At 37.4% G+C, this 21,385-nt stretch overlaps 1 protein-coding gene across 1 annotated transcript in view; it reads left to right on the top strand.

Moving 5' to 3' along the window:
- The window catches only part of myo10l3 (myosin X, like 3), a 59,990-nt gene that overhangs the window by 25,102 nt on the left and 13,503 nt on the right, over positions 1 to 21,385 (top strand). Inside the window, exons 9-23 of the mRNA XM_079464896.1 lie at positions 360 to 489; positions 1,048 to 1,166; positions 2,850 to 2,996; positions 3,092 to 3,192; positions 4,181 to 4,247; positions 5,252 to 5,344; positions 5,678 to 5,746; positions 7,678 to 7,760; positions 8,127 to 8,235; positions 8,796 to 8,876; positions 10,756 to 10,880; positions 11,162 to 11,276; positions 18,809 to 18,915; positions 19,793 to 20,215; positions 20,337 to 20,370. Of these exons, the coding sequence (XP_079321022.1) occupies positions 360 to 489; positions 1,048 to 1,166; positions 2,850 to 2,996; positions 3,092 to 3,192; positions 4,181 to 4,247; positions 5,252 to 5,344; positions 5,678 to 5,746; positions 7,678 to 7,760; positions 8,127 to 8,235; positions 8,796 to 8,876; positions 10,756 to 10,880; positions 11,162 to 11,276; positions 18,809 to 18,915; positions 19,793 to 20,215; positions 20,337 to 20,370 (1,803 nt within the window). The remainder of the gene's footprint in view (positions 1 to 359; positions 490 to 1,047; positions 1,167 to 2,849; positions 2,997 to 3,091; positions 3,193 to 4,180; positions 4,248 to 5,251; positions 5,345 to 5,677; positions 5,747 to 7,677; positions 7,761 to 8,126; positions 8,236 to 8,795; positions 8,877 to 10,755; positions 10,881 to 11,161; positions 11,277 to 18,808; positions 18,916 to 19,792; positions 20,216 to 20,336; positions 20,371 to 21,385) is intronic.

Genomic DNA, 21,385 nt, shown 5'->3' with positions numbered 1-21,385 from the left:
TTTAGTGATTTGATTGTTAAACCCTTGTGTCTTTGACAGCATTCTTGATTCTTAGAATCAAGGGTGGCTTTTCTCTTGAAAGAGTAATAATGATACAAAGTAATGATTAGTGGAATAAACTATGTAGAAATAGTCTCCCACTAGAGGGCACCAAATCATCAGTTTTGCTGTTCCCTGTTGAATATGAATTCTACTTACGACTATATTTGAAAGCCAAATGATTTGGCTTATTTAGCCATTGTTTTCTATTGAAGATCCACCTTCTTAAAATTATCATTGTCAACTATATTGAACTGAAATGAAAGCATAAAAAGTCTCTCTTCTGATTCATCATGCCTTTTTTTGTTTAATGATTGCAGGAAGCATTAAAGGTGATGGAGTTCACTGAAGAAGAGATACGAGATGTCTTTAAGCTCCTTTCTGGAGTCTTACAGATCGGCAACATCGAGTTCATGACTGCGGGTGGTGCTCAGATCACCACTAAAGGAGGTGAGAGACAGACCAGCATTTTCAGAAGCACAGCAAGAGTTTTATGCACATTTCTTTAATAGTTGTCTCATCTGCCGCCTGCCACGGACAGGTCTCCACACAGAGTAATGCATGCAGAGACACGCTGATGCCTGTCAGAATTCACTTTGTTAAATGCATTTTACATTTCAGAGAGAGGATGATAAAAGTCCCTGGCAGTTCGATTTCTGATGAGTGATGACCAAAATTTTCCTCTCTAAGGGATACCTCACCCAAATCTGTTTTAATTTATTCAACCCAAACTTGTATATGACTCTTTCTTCTGTGAAACACAAAATAAGAGATTTCGAAAAACAATTTTGTTTTGTCCATGCAATGGAAGTCAATGTGGGGCCAAATTTTTCAAAGTATCTTTTGTGTTCTTCACAAGAAAGAAAGTGATTCAGGCTTGATAGTAAGTAAATTATTAAATATCCAATTTTTGGGTGAACTATCCCTATAAGAAAAGGGATACAAAGAAAGAGAAACACTTCACACAACTGTAATCTTATGTAGTGTGTGTTTATTTGTGAATGACAGTGGTCGGTGTGGTCAGCGATCTACTGGGGCTCGACTCCTTTCAGGTCTCCGATGTTCTGACTCAGCGCTCCATGATTCTAAGAGGAGAAGAGATCTGTTCACCTCTCACTGTGGAACAGGTAAAGAATTTGTTTGTCGGATTTCTATTATGTGTTTTTTTACATTATAGGCATGGCTTATAGGGCAGTGGTTTCAGAAAGTCTCTGTGGTTTGTGATACATGTACTTGCATGACTCTTGTGTGCCCTGAGCATGTCCAGAACGCCGCCAGTTCTTCTCCCTCCCTCCCCGGCCTCAGACTCACAGTAACACACTGTGATTAAAACACACACTGACACCCATACAACTCTTGTTGTAAATGTCTTTGCGTGACTTGGTACCATTTCCTGTTTTTTGTCCCCCTCAGATTCCTTCTATAATAACTCAGTGATAAAGATCTCATGGGAAAACACACAATACAGGCAGAGAGCAGAGACAGCGGTTAGCAGCCGCCTAATGGGGGCAGTCTATCACACAAATATGCACGTTAAACACAGGAAACAAATCACTGTAGTATAGCCACAACTCATTCGTAAAGAATTCCTCCCATCTGCAAGGCTTGTTTTTTTGTAAGAGTAAGGGTGTACGTAAAATGAGACCTCATCCTACATTCTCCCATAAATCTTGTACAGCATGTAAAACTGTGTGACAGGCCGAGTAGAAACACACAAGCAATCTTTTCATGAACAAAGACAATAGCCACTGGCCTGTGTCAGGAGTCATAAAGTAGGGGCCACTTCTTCACGGAGGCCCCTTATATTCCTTCTTTCCCATAATGCATTAGCACAGTGGTCAGGACCTCAACAGATGTCGGTGTCTGTATCCTGTACAAACAGGCATTCTTTCAGGTCTTTCCTATAGAGCCAACACACAGAAATGTGTCTGAGTATTTATAATGTAGTTTAAACAAAAGAGGAGAGTTCAATTTCTGTCCTGCTATAATTCAGTAATTCAGCGAGTCCGGGTAACTGCTGGGTTTATGACTTGCACTGTTTAATGAAGCCTCGAAGTTTAGGAGCACATATTTCTCGTATTATAAATATTCTCACTTTTCGGCACTTTGCATGATGACTGGATGGAAATTCATTGGAAAAGCTTAAAGGACCAGTTTACCCAAAAAGGAAAATTCAGTGTTCATTTACTCACCCTTGAATTGTTCCAAATCTGTAGAAATGTCTTTGTTCTGATGAACACAGACAAAGATATTTGGAAAATTGTAGGAAAGCAAACAGTTCTGGGGCACTTGTGACTACCATTGTAATTTTCCCTACTATAGTAGTCAATAGTGGAATTCTTCCAAATATCCTTTTCTATGTTCATTAGAACAAATACATTAATACAGATTAGGAGCAACTCGAGGGAGAGTAAATGATGGCAGAATGCTTATTTTGGGGTAAACTGTCTCTTTAAATCTTCTACCTGTAAAAGCACAAATCACCGTATCTTGGATAAAAAAAAGAACTTTCTCTAAATATTATATTTGGATTGCAAACATACAGTTTATTTGTCTATTAAGATTGATGATTTTGTACTAAGATAACAACTACAGGGACTTCACACAAGATATACCATGGTGGACTTGCGCAATTACATAGAATTACATTTCTTTAGATACAGCCCATAATGAAAACTGTACATTTTATTTCTATTGAAATGCAGGTTATATTTTGTTATAACCCCTGGAGTCAGTGGGTGTTGAAGTGGTTTTAAATTGCATTCTTAAAGGATTATTAAACAATGTTTCTCCCTCTCTTCTCTCCAAAGGCAATTGATTCCAGGGACTCAGTGGCCATGGCATTGTATTCCCAATGTTTTTCTTGGATCATTGCCCGAATAAACCAGAAAATCAAAGGAAAAGACAATTTCAAGTCCATCGGAATTTTAGACATCTTTGGCTTTGAGAACTTCGAGGTGAGTGGATTTATTACACAACATACAAAGGAGAAATTTTCCAGTCAGTTAGACTGTCAATTATGTTATCATATATTTTTTATTTTTACCTCCAGGTAAACCGGTTTGAGCAGTTTAACATTAACTACGCCAACGAAAAGCTCCAGGAGTACTTCAACAAGCACATCTTCTCCCTTGAGCAGCTTGAATATAACAGGTGAATCTCACTAACGTCACCAGCAGAGCTCAGAAACTAACTGAAGTTAATCCAAAAATAAAATAAAAATGTATTAATCTTAAATAGAAATACAAATATATAATAACATAATTAATTTAGTTTTACTAAAATGAACATAAAAATAATCTAATCTAAAAATAAAAGCTAAATAATAAAACTAAAAACTATAATATCTCTTTGTCTAACTTACAAAAAGTAATATAATATAAATACATAAAATATGTGAAAATATTATGTTGAAATGACTTGTAAAGCCAATTTGATTGTATTTACAAATTCAAGGCAGCAATCTTTTTACTCTGATGAAGCTAATGGTTGCTTTTGTTGCCCCTTGTGGCAATACTAAGAATGCAGCACATATCTGCGATACATTATAACCTAAATTTGAATTGCCTGGCAGTGTCCAGCACACGTAGACAGACACATGGTGTCCACTTATCTGTGTAGAGAATGTTTCGAGCCTTAGAATTACATCATCGTAGCACGTGAAATAGCCGCAGGAATCTCAAAGCGTCTGACACAGGCTGTTCTGTAGACACTTAGCTTTTATACTATCAGGTGTCACTAAGAGCTCAGGTCATAGAGCGGTGAGCAGCATTGAAGGTTGGAGGTGTAACACGTACCAGACTTCTAAATTGTCCGTACCTGACATTGAACCATCCTTAGCTTGCTTGTAGGGCAGGGTGATTGAGAGATAGCAGATGAACTAAAGGTGGGGGGTTCTCTGCCAGTTCTGGCTGTTGTGACTGTGTGAAGGCAGTCTGCCAGATGTTTGAATGGGACTCCTCTTTCCCACACAGTTGTGTTCTTGTTTTGAAATGTGATGGCTCAGGGGGGTCAGCAGTGCCTGGTCACAGCTCATTTCATCACATGAACTCTGAGGATAATACCACCTTTGTGTACTTTTAGTGCGTGTTGTGTGTGTGTCTTTCTGTTGCTCAAAAGCTTCTCTTGTGTCTTCGCGCAGGGAGGGGATACACTGGGAAGCCATCGATTGGATGGACAATGCAGAGTGTCTGGATCTGATCGAAAAGGTGCCGGTTTAACCGTTGACTTTTTATCAGCCCTAAATGTGACCACACTTTATTCACTGGAAACTGTGTTCTGACATAATGTTCATGCAGCCATTAAGAGTTTGAATCTGGTTTGCAACATTTCTCAGTTCCCATTCTTCTGTATGTTATTTATTTTCATTGTAACAATTGTGTGAAAACATTGTTAAAATATAATACAATTATACTATTTTATAGAACATTTTATTCTTAAAATCATTTTACACAAAAAAGGTTGTTAAAAGTTGATTAACATACATTCTAACTTATAAATGTATTTATAAATTAAACATTTGCTTTATGTAGTTTCAATGTATAATATTTTTTTAGGGATAGATCCCCCAAAAACGAAATTTCTGTCATTATTTATTTAACCTTATGTTATTCAAAACCTGTATATGACTTTTTTGTGAAACACAATAGAGGATATTTTGAGAACTGTCTTAGTGGTTTTGTGTCCCTATACAGTAGAAGTCAACAGGGGCCAGTATTGTTTAGTTACCAACATTGTTCAAAATATCTGCTTTTGTGTTCTTCTGCAGAAGGTTTAAAATGACATTAGAATGAGTAAGTAATGAAAAAACTATCCCTTTAAAATTAAAATGCACACATTGACAAATCATGGAAGTCAGTTATACATTTAATTTCTTGTCTTTCTTCTGCATCATCAGAGATGAAATACTAAGTCATCAATGTATTGTCTTAAACAAATGCTCACATTACATATACTGTATGTATGTACTGTATTTGAAGAAGCATAATTTGACAGTTACAGTCAACTGTTTTATGACTAACAGTCAGTGAGAACTTACGTTTACATTTATGCATTTGGCAGACGCTTTTGTCCAAAGTGACTTACTTTGCATTGTACTATAAATTCGTTTTTTGTAAGTGCAATCCCTGGGACATGACCTTGGCGTTGCTCTAACGTGTCTAATGTGGACCGTACATACTGTAAGTGCATGCAAATGTGCTCTTTTCTGCAGAAATTGGGCATGTTGGCTCTTATCAATGAAGAGAGCAGATTCCCTAAAGGCACTGACTACACCCTCCTGGAGAAACTCCACAGCCGGCATGCTGTAAGTCTTCCTATTTAAAGCTCATGCACTGTTTCTTGTCTCATTTTAGATCACACAGGGTTAAGTCTGCTTTAAACCTGCTGATAAAGACCAACGGCGAGCCAATAGGCAACACCCAGTCACACCCCCATAGCCTCTCACACGCACATGCACAATGCTGTAATGTGAGCAGGCTTTCCTCAGGCCGCAGAAAACAATACAACTACGAGAGAAAAGAGTGTCCTCAGAGAACCTAGATACAGTCTGTCTCAACAAAACCTGCACAAGTGCTTTATCTGCACTTATGATCACATCAGAAATTAAATGAATGAAGAATGTGCTTTGTTTCCACAGACGAACCCTTACTATGTGAAACCCAGAGTGGCGGACCACCAGTTTGGTATTAAACATTATGCAGGAGAGGTAATTCCATCAACTGTACACATCTTAAAAAACTAAAACTTTATTTTACAACACAAATTGTTACAACAACTAGGCATTGCAGCATGAGAAAAAATTAATAGTCTTACCAGGTATGCAGAAGAAAATTGCAGCGTATACCAGAAATGCTCTTACAGTATTGGTTTTGTGGTACATTATTTATGCGAGTGTAAAGATTTTATAAGGTCTGCCAAGTTTTATAGTACATTTCAAATGCGTCTAATTAACATCAACAGACTGAAGAGTGGCACTGCCCAGTCTTTACAGTAACACTGCAGTGGGTGGCATGGCCCACACATCTTCTCTTACACAATTGAAGTGTTGCTGAGGTCTGACTACCAGGGGTGAAGCGGGCACTCTGCCCCTCCCATAAGCCATATCAGGGTTCTGCTTCAGTGTTCTTGCTCATCAAAAGTGAAAGAGGAGAATTGGTCTTTTCAGAATGAGCAGTTTGGCCAGTATGCTGAACAAAAAAAAAAAGAAAAAGAGAGAGAGAAAGCTTGCTTTGCCCTTTCACCATGGGCACCACACAAAGTTTTAATGTGCTGGAAACCACAGCCACATTCACTCCCATGAGAAACATTTGGCATGAAGAGCCCTTAGAGCTGTCGTCCAGCTTTCTTTCTCAAATTAAAGGTTTTTTTTCCTTTGGACATTTTATTCACTCATCTTTTATTTGATTTCACGCTTTTGCTTACTTCCTGTAGTGACCGAAAACATTAGAGATGATCACGAATGAAAAATGTATAATCAAAAAACTGAAAACATGATTAATACTTGTAATAACTAGGAGGAACAAGGCAGGAAGCAGATCTCACACATACACAATGCAATTGATAGATTTTAATCTAAAAAACAAAACACAATAGACATCCAACTGAGAACATGAAACACCAGAAGAAAGTAACCCTGGGGTATATACACAGGCTATTAAGAGTAGCTAACAAGGCACACCTGACAACAATAAAACAGTGACAACAAACAATGACAAGGAAAACTACAAAGAACTACTACAGGAACAGGAAATCAAAATACAATCTGAAAGTCCGCAACAAACAGGGGGGACAGATAAAACTGGATTATGACAATACTATTGGTGTGAAAGATGTCTTAGTTTTTTTTTGCTATTGGTCATTCAGTCTCATTTAGGGCTCCACAAGCAAGCCAGATAGCCTTACAAAAGTCTGATATACCGATACCCCTTGCAAAGATGTCCTTGCATAAAACATTGTTCCACACAATCCCAGTCTAATCTTTTAAATGCTTTCAGCTAAGGAATATATTTAGCAGCTGCTCTTGATGCCAACACAAATGAAAGATCAGACTATAAGCTTCAGATGAATTCCCTCTTTAACTGGGAGAAGATGGGAGGTTGTAATTATCCAACTTGTTTTATAAATACCCCCAGCATGTGCTATGGATGCTACATACTCTAAAAGCTCAGGAACGTATATCATGGTGTTAAGATCAGAGGAGAAATCTGTCATCACGAAGGCCATGACTGAATAATACTCAACAGGTGATAGTATTTTACCATAGAATACAGCTCGCCTACCCTCTCGATTTCTCATTGTAAGAATGAAAATCAAGAACAACCAGGATCAGATGTTGATATTTTCAAATTATACAGAGATTTTATTCACAAACAAAAATATGTGTTATCAGAATTGTTAAGACATGCACATGCGCTTTCTATACAGTGGAGTTCAAGTCCATTATGAAGACCAGTAAAATTTCTTTTATTTTGCATTTCACTAATTTATTATTGTTTATTACTATTTTATTTTATTGTTAAAACTGTTAATTGTCAATAAAACAATTTAAGAATAAAATGCTATCAAAGTAGTTCAAAGTTCTGGATTCATGTTTTTACAGATAACTGTATGTCTAACTTATATTTATTTTTGTGTCAGGTCTTGTATGATGTATGTGGCATCTTGGAGAAGAACAGAGACACATTCAGAGATGATATCCTCAACATGCTGAAAGACAGCAGGTGACAAATCATTCAATCCATTTAAACGGATTTGAGCAAATTTGTGGATCCTGTGATACTGTGTGTTTCCTAAAGTCAGTGAGATAAGATCGCTGCTGCATGTGGTATTTTGCCCATTAGTTGTGCATGCATCTTGTTAATAGATTACCTCGTTTTAATAGAGAGACTATATGAAATATTTGTGCCTATAAAAGGATATTTTATATACCTTTGAAGAAAATGTTTTGCCTCGAGTAATCAATGCATGTGTTATTATTCTGCATTTCTGTATTCAGCAGTCAAAACCTACAGTTGTTTCAAACTGCCGGTTGGTGCAACACACATGAAAGCTTTTTCTGAGTGATGCCTCTTTTGTGTTCCTCTCAGGCTTGACTTCATCTATGACCTGTTTGAGCGTGTTGGTAGTAGGAATGGAGATGAAACACTAAAGATGGGCACTGCCCGCCGAAAACCTACCGTCAGCTCTCAGTTCAGGGTGAGACACTAGAAAGACTTGATTTTTTTTATTGTGCAGGAATGTAATTTTAATTTTGTAACGCAAATGTTTTGCAGAATAAAGACCAAACAAAAATGCAAATTAAGTGCAAACCTTGCAGAATTGTTGTTCTGCACTCATGAGTGTTTCATCCCCTATGTCCGTATCTGCTGGTTTGCAAGGTTATGGGTCTTTGCGTGTCATAACTGCCGTGCAAGGGATTTTGTCAGCTGCCCTTGTGCTGCGGCTTTTAAAGCCAGGGGATTACCCGCAAACCAGGCGCAAGACTTCAACGGGGTCCGTGCATGTTCCCCTATTCCCCTGTCATTAAATCTGATCCGGAGCCTCTCAGTCTAAGACTGTGGGACAGGGTGCCAGGTTGAAGGGTCCTTGATGTGACTTGGTAAATAGTGGGCTTGTCACTATCTGTGTTTGCCCTCTTCAACCTGATATGTGGAATGGACAAGTAAATAGCAGCTGTGGTTGCTGAACGCCAGCTTTGCGCTGTTAATTTGCTGTTCGGGGGTGTAATTTAGCGTTATTTTGTCTGTGTGTTTCAGGATTCTCTGCATGCGCTGATGGCGACTCTAAGTGCCTCCAACCCTTTCTTTGTACGCTGCATCAAACCTAACATGGAGAAGGTAGGATTGATAAGTTTGGACTGTTTGAGCAACCCTTTGGTTTTTTGTGACAACATTCAGTCCAAATTTATAAACTAAACACTTTCAAGGTGCCAAATGACTTTGTATGACTTAAAGGTACAGGAACCTCAAAATTCAACTCATTCTTAAACATGTACTCAGCTTCATGTTATTCCAAACCGGGTTTGATGTTTTGCAAAATGCCCAAGTGGCTTCTCTAGTATCATATTGTGACCAAAGGCTAATACTAATAGTAAATTTTGAAATGAACATAAACTAAGAATAATTTAATGTATTAAGTATTATTAATTGTTAGTACATATAAGCTAATGCATTAACTAATATTAACATTTACAATCTTATTGGAAAGTCTTACTGAAAAAAAGAAAGTCAAGTGGGTTTGGAACAGTGTAAGGATAATAAAATTATTGATTTTTAGCATTCAGATAAAGTTATGATACAGGAAAAAATCCCTTATAATACAAGAGAACAACAACAACAATCTGACCACATCTTAATGTCAAAAGCAATACAGCCAGCAAGTGTTCTGAGTATGAAATGTTCTCTAGTGTTCATTCTGCACTCCGTGAATAGAGTCTCATTGTGCTGCTCTGTTCAGAATGGAGCGGCCCATCCCCACCACCAGCACATTCCTCCAGCCCAAACCCGCCTGTGCTGGGGTCAGAGGTCACGGCTGTCCGCTTCAGTGGCAGTGAGAGAGTTATCACGCTCCTGACCTGCGGCAGAGGAATGTGGAGATAACAAACAAAAAAAATTGCACAAAGCCTGAGACACTGTCTACCCTTCATTATACGATATAATCAAACCGTAATAATGTTAATTCGAGCCCCCATTATGATTGAATTGATTATAGGGACTCTCGTTTCAGCGGACAGAGGATCAAGTTGGCGTTCCTGGCAGAGTTATTGTATTGTGCAGATTGTCCTCAGGGAGGGAAATCACGGCTGTGCCTCATCTGGCGCTATGCCTGGCTCTCTCTATCATTCCACACCTTTTCTTTTATCGTTCATTCTACACAGTAGCAAGCCCCACACTCATCTCACCCCAGTCTAAGATCCTTTAAAGAGTCTAGTTTTTTTACAAAAATCTAAGCATAAACAAAATTACTTTAATCTGTTGAAATTAGAGACACAGCAGAACACAGGAGTGGAATGATGTCTTCTTTTAGTGCAGTGTAGAGCCACACCAGATGTGCAGGCCACTGACACCGAGCTCGGCTCCGTAACAAAGTGATCAGAAATTCAGATGAGACGGGACTGAACGCCTGGTGCTGACGTTACTGAGCCAGCCTGCTGATGGTCACTGAGCATGACACCACACCTCACGTAATTAATTCTGACTTTTAGCTTAATCGCTGTTAGTGTTCAACCCATTTCTTTCCGCTCACAGGAATCTATTGTTCTTAATGTGACAGACTAAAACAGGGCCGAAAATTTGTTAAAGAAATGTTAATCGTACTGTTAATGTATTAAGATTTGCTTTCAGGGTCAAATTGGTGGGATAGTTCATACTTTCAATGCTTTTATCATTTACTCCGGTCATGTCAAACCTGTAAGACTTTTTTTTTGTATGCAGAACACAAAACAATATATTCTGAAGAACCAGACAACACTGGCCCCATTTACTTTCATTGTATGGACACAAAACCACTGAGACATTTCACAAAATATCATTTAATATAGAGTCATATACAGGTTTTTTACAACATGAGGGTGAATAAATGCTCAAAGAATTTTTATTTTTGGGTGACTATCCTTATAACACCATTGCTTAAAAAAACAGTCAAATTAAAATCGGATTATTCAGATCCAAGTAATATTGACATCATAGCTAATGGACATTTTCTGTTTTCTTCCAGAATGCCAATAGATTTGACCCAGACGTGGTTCTGAATCAGCTTCGTTATTCTGGAATGCTGGAGACAGTGAAGATCCGCCGAGCAGGTTTTCCTGTACGAAGGACCTTCCATGACTTCCTCAGCAGGTGAGCCATAATGCCAAGAAGATGCCATAAAACTAATGACAGTCTATCAAAATGCAGTAACTGTAACAAGAGCTGACAAAATCTGTTCCAGGTGCCCTGTGTTTAAGCTAAAGCAAGCTTTTTGGAAAGCTGTGCGGATACACAAGGTCCCTAAAATCATTGCGAACAATACCAGGGAACCTTTTGGCTAACTAAGAATGTTTTTTCAGTGCATTGTTTAGTCAATAGTCAGTGACGTGGAATGTGTGTACGTGTTCCCACTGTACTTGCTTCCTGTGCAGATATACAATGGTCCTGAGGGACAGAAAACACACAGCGGACGACAGACAGAAATGTGCAGATCTGCTTGCAAAGTATGACGTCACAGAGAAAGAGTGGCAGCTGGGAAAAACTAAGGTGCAGTTTGAAAATAAACACACGTTCACATACATGTATTTTATTTGCTTTCAATCCCATCCCTCGACTGAACATGGATACATTATGGGTACTTATGTCATATCGCACACATGGCTGTCTCTGTTGAAACATCAAATGCCATTATTAATCATCCATTCTAGATCCCAGTAAAGAAGACGTTAGACCTTTAGATGAAAGCTTTTTTGATCTGCTTAACCTTTATTCAGATTGTAGATTTTCATTTACTAAGCTGTAGTGGTTTTCAGGTAATCTCATACAGGTTGTGTGTTTGTAACTTCACATAAAAATGCAGTGGGATGGTATCTTGACATCCCATAATTTCACACTTTACTTTTATAAAACTTGGGATGATCCTGGGCTTGTATTTCTTGGGTGTACTGACATTTTTATGAGGTCATTAACTTGGATTTATAAAGTACAGCACTTGACAAGCATGAAAAGTATTTTAATATATGCTTGTCCATCCAACATAATTCCAAAATACTCCTTAACACACATATTGCCCAATTTACACGTTTGTCATCACTATTGGACATTTTACATTTTAGAGCATTTTATGTTGCTGCAACTATACAAGGTGCATCCTTATTTCACACCTATTTCACACATCACTATAAAAAATATGAATAATACATAGTTAATTATATATTATTATTCTTATGAATTAATTACATTGCTATTCATTTATGGTTATTAAAAGCCATCCAGTCAATTTTGTTTATATGTCTTATGTGTCGTTTTATACATGCTTTAGGATAAACCATGTGAAAATTCATAAAAAATAATTTTAAACAATTGCAGAATATTTTCTCTGGCTCTGTTTGCAACATCAAAGCCCTGTAACCAATCACATTAACAGATTTCAGCTCTGGTTCTGCAACACGTGCATGCGCTGCTCGTGTGTCGAATGAGGCACCTATGTACATAATGGTCCAAGCTCAAGTGTTTGAATGAAGGAGGGGATTCATTTGCATATTCTAGGGTTAAGAGTTACATTTTAAGGCATGAAGAAATTATTATCACAGGAAATTACTTTTACACATTCTATTCTAATGCTTAAAGAGGAGTTTTAAGTTCTACAATCCATTGGGACTTTAAAAAAGACTTTATGAAAATTCCTATGTAGTAATTCGGACAAATAAAATGTTTTACCCACCAATGAGTCACATCATTCAGGCCATTATCAAGGTTTCAGACACTGGATTGGACAGGACAATAATGTCTACCTTTTATAGTTTTATTTTATTAACACTGCATATAGGAATTTATTCCTGATATTTGACCTGTGTTTTGACTTGCATAACCTTATATGTTTTGCTTATAGTCAATGTTTTCTTGTACAGCTGCCATTTAACAATGAAAATTGTAAAAAGCGCTATATAAATAAAGCTGACTTGACATGACACCTGTTAACCATTTAAACAATAAAACCCAGTCAAAAGGAAACCCCACATATCAATACAACATGAAAAACCCACAGAACCTATAAATAAATAACCTACAGTAAAAACTCAATTCAATTGGTGTAATTCTAGTAACAAAATGTTAATTTTAAAGCCCTATTAAACTTTCAAATGGACCTCTTTCAACTTCATATTTCCTATAAATTCTTCCTCGTACCCCATCAAAAAAAACTCTTCCTTGGTAAGTTGGCTTGTGGTTACTCACTTTTGTATGACTCATCTGCACTGTTAACGATTTGCTTGTATTTTTACAGTACGTTACTGGCAGCACGGTTGCCAGTAAGTTACTGTATTTTGATTTACAGTGCTGTACTGTAATAGATTACTACAGTACAAAAAATATTGCTGTATAGATACAACACAGTACTTTACTGTATTTTTATTATATTTTTACTGCAATTTACTGTAATACCTATATTGACAAATTACTATTTAATTCGTATTGGCAATAATTACAAATATTATTATATATTTTAGCTAGTTTGGATATAAATCTGTAGTTATTAATATTATAAAACTGCTATACTTGACATTATGAATCAAAAGGCAATCCAGGCAAATTTTTTATTGAATCATTTCATTGAAAAAAAAAGTATTAAAACATTTAAAACAGTATTGAAGAATGATGTATTACATTAACAACATATAATGACTATGTACAGTAGTCAACATTTAAAGTGGATCAAAAAGGCGAGAACAATACCTATTCTTGTAACTTTTTTGACCCACTTCAAATGTTGACTACTATATATATTACAACATTTAAGTGAGCAAAAATATTCATACATTACATATCAAAACAAACAATAGCAACAAAGTGACAGGTGTCATCTAACACTGGCAAAGAAAACACTGGTCTGTAGTTAAAATGTTCCATTCAGACTGAGTGTCGTGTGTTAGAGTGTTGTGTGTGGCTGTGTGAGAGTGTTGTGTGTGAGAGTTTTGTGTGTGGCTGTGTGAGAGTGTTGTGTGTGAGAGTGTTGTGTGGGGCTGTGTGAGAGGGTTGTGTGTGAGAGTGTTGTGTGGGGCTGTGTGAGAGGGTTGTGTGTGTGTGTGTGAGAGTGTTGTGTGCGGGTGTGTGAGAGTGTTGTGTGGTGCTGTGTGAGAGTGTTGTGTGGGTATTTTTGTCGAGAAACTACATGACTTGCAGTTGTAACTGGACATCCTGGGATGACTTGCTTGGTTTAAAAATGACCAAATCTAGCCAAAATATCAATGGTGAGACTGTAACACAAAAAGCCAAAAATAACAAAATCTGTTAGCCATTGAAATAAGTACAAATTGTGAAGTAAATGGTGAAAGAAAATTCAGTAACACTTTACTATAAGGTTTTATTCCATAACATTTATTAATGGTTTAGATAATATGAACTAACAATGAACAATATTTTTCAACATTAATAATATTTGAGAATTCATTATGAATTAACTAATGTGAACAGAGATAAATTGATTGATTTAAAAATGTATTGCCAAATGTTAAAATGTATTAACATCCTATGTTAACAAATAGAACCTTATTGTAAGTGTTACTAAAAAGTCAGAAGTAAAACCAGAAACAAATTTGAATAAAAGTTGTATTATAAATACATGGTCAATACTTACAGAAACTCATAAGCCCAGGGTGCAAAAGTGGACCAAACTGTGACGTTAGAGCTGTAAGAAGAAATATATAATGATATGTTACTTGCTGAAATTTAGAAACCATGTTTAATATATACGCTTAAGATAGTCAATCAAAAATGTAGCAAAATGATCATTTAAATGTTTTCCCCTGTATACATTAACATTAAGAGTTCAAATATTTGGGATTGCATTTTCTATACCGTTGGTGTAGCGAAAGTCAATGTGTTTTTGGAAATGCATTTAAAGCTGATCGCGCTCCTCTTTCCGTACAGCGTCATTACGTAAAGGCGGAGTCAGCAGCGCTCTTTAGCAAAGTACGTGCATTGATTTGAGGTGTTGGAAGCAATATCGCTACAAATATATTGTCATACAAAACTTTTTGGCCAACTGAATGTAAAACACTCTAAAGAACATCATATCTGCTTCTGCGGATATACCGTAAATACAGAAATAAGCGCCGCAAACACATTTATAAATCTGTTAGTAATGAAATCTGTATGGATCGGTTTGGTAGCTGTGTGGGCTACTTCACAGTGACTTTGTTATTTCGTATGAGACTTATTTAGGAGGAATCTTAGTTGAATTGGTCAAATATTATTTTATTTGAACACAAACGCGAGTTTATCTATTACCAAATACAAGTCGGTTTACCTAGCTTGCCATTATAAACGAACTTCAACTATTCGACAGAAAATAAACTCACCAAAACCCTCATAAATGGTTGAAATAATCCTATATTCATTAAGTGAGATGTGTAAAACGGGTTTAAGCAGTGGGCTGACTTCGTTTAATTTCTGAGGTAGAAGCAACGTTTGTTGGCGACCATATCTCTCTCATTCCACGTTTAAAACAACACTGTGACAAACTGTTGTGCAAAATACAAAAACAAAATATTTTTTTTGTATGAAACACATAAAATAAACCAAACTAAAAACTTACCAAACTGCCAGAAATCGATTATCCTCCTCCAGCTGCAGCCAGGATGGGCTCTGTGTGATTTGACGTGATGACGTTGTGGCGCACTTTCGTTACACGTTACAGCAAAGCTACAGCGAGGTTACAGCGAGACCAAAATTTACTGTAAAAGTTTCCCGCTCAATGAAAATTACCCAGAATGCATTATGAGCTGCAGTATTTTACTGTAATATACAGATGCAGTATTGTACTGTGGATTTTTACAGTAATGTGCTGCTAATCTACAGCGACATCTAACAGTGTGGATGTGTCCGGCCTGAAATGAGAACGGGGCACTTTATGGGCGTTTGGCAACAAAAGTACAGCTGCTGAAAAGATTACTTTCTGTTCTCTGTTCAACATTGTCTATTCATTCTTATCTTGTAATCAGTCAATTATTCACTTTCCTTGGTCAGTCTCTGCCACACATAAAGCGCAGTGGTCCGGTCAGGCTGTTTTTACAGCAAGAGGAGCTCTGAGGTTTCTGTGGAACAGGAAGGCACTATAAATAAAGACATTCTTTTGTCCTTTGATTTGGACCGCTTTTATTTAAATTAATGAATTACAGCGAGTTCTGTAAACACATACAATATAATAAAATTTTAAACTGGTTTTATGGCCTTAGCTGATTTAAACAGTTTTATCTTTTACCTCAGACACGTAGGTCTTTTGCTGGCCTCAAATCCTCTCTAAAACATCTCTAAAACCATCAAACCAGCTAGACCAAACTGGAAGACATTTTTCCAGCGTTACTCTATAGACGGTTCACAGACTCATGCGCTTGGCCCGAAGTTAACTTCCGGTCTGTGATTGTTGATAGGTCTGGCTAGTGGCTACTAATATAACTATTTAGGTGTTATATGCGTTGTAACGTTTATTTATGTAGTTGCTTTGACCGTCTATATGTAAATTGGAGTACTTGACTGTACATTATTGACTGTACATCATCTTGGCAAATTTGAGGTGAAATTGTTAAGTGAGAAACAAAATAGACATGAAATTTCTACAGCAATGCAAAAAAAAAAGAAAATAATCTGGTATATTTGTCAATTATAAAGCTTTATTGCTATACAAAAACAGAATGGCATTATGCACCGAAGTCAAGCATTGTAGTAACTTCGATGATATAGACCACAAATGCAAGATACCATCCCTCTCAATTCATCCGTCTCAATAGACAAGTGAAAACGTAATGTAATATTTCGCCGTATCCTACAATGTTCTTGTACATTTGGCTCCCACGCACACATACGTAAAGACACAGAGACAAACAGATTCAGATACATGCACGCACTGGACACATAGACTCTCTCCCTGCTGAATACAGTCATACTTTACAAATTGTTTAGCTGTAAAATAGCCTCATTGTTCTGTGACGGGGTCAGGGCTGGCCAGCTCCAATTTGTTCTCAGCACGTCAGAGCACCAGTATATTCAGGGTCAGCTACTCTAACCTACTGCTTTCACTGTTCGAAAAGACTTGACAGTCATACTTGTTAAATTTGAGGCACAATGGACCCACTGGTGACCTCATGACAGAAACTGTGCTTTCATATTCACATTGAAGATACCTAACAGCTACAACTGATGATGAATGAGATGAACATTTCTGAAGATACTGCTGTTTTGTTCCTCTTAATGTTTCAAATAGGTGACTATCCATCCTGTTTGTGTCCATCTGTCGGGAATCCATAGAAAAATATGAATCACTCATGGCCAATGTCGATGCACCACATCAAGTGTTTTAAGCAGGGGGGTAGATCAAACACATGACATGAAACATCAGGGGAGCTGTGTTTGGTCGATGTTTATCCATATGTTCCACACATGTATGTTTTTCATGTTGGTAGATAAAAACCAACTCTTGTTAACAGTTTAATGTATTCAACTGTAGTAACCTTTATGATTTTGAAAACGTCTTTGTGCGAATGGAGCGGGTGAAGATCTGGGTAACTGATCCGATGACAGAGGTCCAGATACATTATATAGATAACGTACGTGTCTGACAATCCAATGGTTGTTATCTTAGTCTGAGGTGTAGATTCAGGAGTGTGTTATTGGGTTTAAGTTCTTGGCTTTTGTATGTTGTGTTTTTGTGCGAGTGTCAGATTTGAGGTGAAGGTTGGGGGGTTGGTTGGCAGACTGAGAAAGGGTCTTGGATTATGTTTCCTCGTTCTAAACAATCTGGGTGTAATTATATCCATGTTGATTGTGTGTTGAGGAAGTGTTTTACCTAGATCGGGGCTCAGACTTTTCATTGGATGAGAAAAGGATGTGGAAGAGGAAACTTCCTTGTGTGTGTGTGTCTGCAGCTGTGCGTCAGTGATTACAGGAACATCTGGGTCATTGGTTCCGGGAAATCTCACAAGGAGCTTAAAAGATCTTTGGGAAGCTAGACTTGACACCGTGTGTTTGTGATCATGGTAAACTCGACTGTGTGGACCAAATGTCCCCACACAGGAGATAGAATATACAGTTTGTACAGTATAAAAATACATTATGATAAAAATCATAATGTCTATGGAAAGTTCCCAGTTGATGGGACCTGTTCCCAGTTGAAGGGACCCTACAACCTAACTAACAAAAATATATTAAAAAAATTCTAACATTCATTAATTTTCGAAACATCTAGATTAAAATGTAAAGTTTACCACAAACATTCTAATAATTCTATATTTTAATAAGATTTAGCTATGATATATGATTATAATAAAATGCTATTTTAAAATTCCTGCAAGAAGGCTTTGGATAACTTTTAGAAAACCTTTTGGAAACTCTCTAACATTACCTGTTAGCTGGCAATTTATTTTAAAGACAGTATGTCATAATTTACTCATAAGCCATTCATTCCATGTCATTCCAAACCTCTATGATTTTCTTTCCTCTGCGTAACACAAAAAAAGGTAGAAGAAAGTTGGTATCCAAAAAACTATGGCCCCCATTAAGTTTTTTTGGTCCACAGAAGAAGGAGTCATATGACGAGTCAACATTAAAAGTAAATAAATTATGACCACATTTAAATTTTTTGGGGAACTATCCATTTGAGGGCATGTATGCACCACTATATTCTGACTTCTTTCAAACTGTTTTCCCCGAGGCCTTACCTTTAAGCGTAAGGAAAGGGTTAAACCTCCATGTCTCCTGCTTATGAGAGAGAGCAAGAGAGAGAGGGTGTGGCCTCCTCTCTGGACGAGAGCCACTCTTCCCCCCTCCTCCCCTCATTTCTCTTTCTCTCTCGCTCTCTCTCTGTGTTCGTGCACGTCAGTCTGTCTGGAATAGCCCAAGCAGCATGAACAGGAAATCAGAGCACTGTGGTTTCAGCACAATGGCAGAGCTCCACAGCTCAGCTCCTTGTAGCCTGTAGCCTGCTGAGAACATCATAGCACTCCACAGTCTGGAGAGTTACCCATCAGGATACCTAAATCCAACTTCTTCTCTTGTTCTATCTTTCTTCTCTGTTGATCTGGCAGGTGTTCCTCAAGGAAGCTCTGGAGCAGAGGCTGGAGAAGGAAAGAGAAGAGGTGCGCACAGCAGCTGGTATGGTGATCCGGGCCCACATACTAAGTTATGTGGCAAGGTTAGTACGGCTTAGTGCATGTGTGTTTGTGTATAAACAAGCTCTCAGTTAAAATGAGGTTGGGTGAGTCAGCTAAGAATGTTGTTAACAAGTGACTTTAGATACTTTTTATTGGGGATGAGGGAATGAATTGCTATAATTGAATATGTAAATCCTGTTGAAAGTTTGCATTGCAGAATGATTTACAAGTACAGTGTGAATCAGTGCTTGGAGAGGAATGCTTAGTGGATTTGATTTACAATGAAAGGGAAAATAATTTTTGAACTATGAAAAAGTTGCACACAAAAAGAACATAACTTCTTGTACAATTGCATTTTTTCATGAATAAGTCCATTGTTCGTGTCAGGTTTGAGGGAGGTTTGCATATCTACATGTTACTTGTGTTTAGAAATGATGAGACGCACACTTTCTGGGATTCTGGATTTTAAGCATCACTTGAAATAGGCCTGTGCAGCATATATCTGCTTCAAATACAGTGTGACCAAAGTGTTTGGACACTTAAGCTTGGACACAAAAGAAGATATTTTAAAGAATGTTGGTAACCAAGCAATACTGGCCCCTGTTGACTTCCATTGACAAAACCACTGGGACATTTCTCAAAATATCCTCTTTTATGATTCCACAGCAAACGAGTCATATACAGGTTTTGAGGAAAATTAAATAATGAAAATTAAAATTATTTTTGAATAAACTGTCACTTTTAGTTCCCCAAGTCACACTTAAAAATTGCATGAGGTGCCAAATATCAAAATCTGCATCGCCACTCAAAATATGTTTTTTCAGTTTTCTATTGGGCACAATTCCTTTCAAGTACACCTAAACCAATTGTAAATAGAAAAAAAAGCCTTATGTAACTAATATCATGTCCGTCTTGCAGAAAACACTATAAAAAAGTCTGTAGCAGCACCATCACAATCCAAAAGAACTACCGCGCTCACTTCTGGAGACAAGTGTTCCTCCGTTTCCGCTCTGCCGCTGTGGTTCTCCAGAAACACCTCCGTGGACGACACGCTCGCCAACTCTACCGACAGCTCCTGGAGGAAAAACAGAGGAGAAAAGAATTAGAGAGAATCAGAAGAGAGGAAGAAGAGAGGAAACGACAAGAGGAGCTGAGGAGACGTGAGGAAGAGAGGAGAGAGGAGGTAGAGAGACAGAGGAGAGAGGAGGAGGAGGAGAGGAGGATAGAAGAAGAGGCTTTGCGGATACAGCTGGAAGAGGAAGAGTTTAACAGGACGCAGGAAGAGCTAAAAAGCAAACAGATATTGCAGGAGGTAGAGGACGTAGAGGCAGGACAGAGCAGGTAAACCACAATCTGTTGAAATATTTTGCTGTGAATATAGGTTAATCTGAATCTGTGTTCAGCTGTGCTGGTAATCTACTTTAACTGAATGCATTCTGTTCTTGTTTGTGTCTCCTGTTAGGGATCTGGTGGGACATAATCATCACAACCAAAAGGTATTGTTTTTTTATTGGACATGAATTGAATTCTGTCATGTTTTTATGAAAAGACTTTAGATTTTTTGTTGTGGCCTAATTCTCTGTATCCCATTAAAAAGTTTGGGGTTTTGGTTAAATGGGTATTTGATACAAAATGCTGCCATGGATGTTGCTGAAAACTATTATATTATATTTATAAATCTCATATAATCGATAAGTAAAGGATAATGTACAGACTGCCGGTTGTTATGGCAGAATAAATCCAGACGGGTCGATCAGAGCCTGACACAATTCTTAATGATTGGATATGAAATATTGATTCGAAATATTATTAGCTCATTTCCAACGAACGAGAGGAAAACCTGTTTACTATCGGTTTTAAGGGAAGGCACAGTTCAAACAAGCAATTTTGTAAATTGGGCATATTTATAGTTAAAGTGATAGTTCACCCAAAAAATAAAATTCTGTCATAATTTACTCACCCTCTTGTTATTTCAAACCTTTATGACTTTCTTTCATCCGCAGAACACACAAAAAATATATTTTGAAGAAAGTAGGTCACCACACAGCACTGGCCTCAATTCACTTCCATTGTATGGACACAAAATAAGTGAATGGGGGCTAGTTAACAACATTTTTCTAAACATCTTTTTTTGTGATCCGCAGAAGAAAGTCAAAACGTTTTGAAATGACAAGAGAGTAAGTAAATGATGGCAGAATTTGTATTTTTGGGTGAACTATTACTTTAATTTGTGTGTAATATTAAACTGTGCTGGTCAAGATGACTCACAGTACCCAGATCGCCTGGCATTATTTTTTAGAAGTTGTTTTAGGGGACTAACATACCTTGGAATGTGTCAACTAGCCAATAAGAATAAAGTTTTTACGAGCACTGTGTAATAATGTAATTTTGAACCCTGTCATAAATAATGAGGCCATATAGGTTGCATGCACATTTACTATAAAAGAAATAGAAAGTACATGCATTAAAGGAGTAGTTCACCCTAAAACAAGAATTCTGTCAGGATTCTGA

The sequence above is a fragment of the Barbatula barbatula genome, assembly GCF_947034865.1.
Source record: "Barbatula barbatula genome assembly, chromosome: 9".
Lineage (NCBI taxonomy): Eukaryota > Metazoa > Chordata > Actinopteri > Cypriniformes > Nemacheilidae > Barbatula > Barbatula barbatula.
This window is presented reverse-complemented; position numbering and strand designations above follow the sequence as displayed.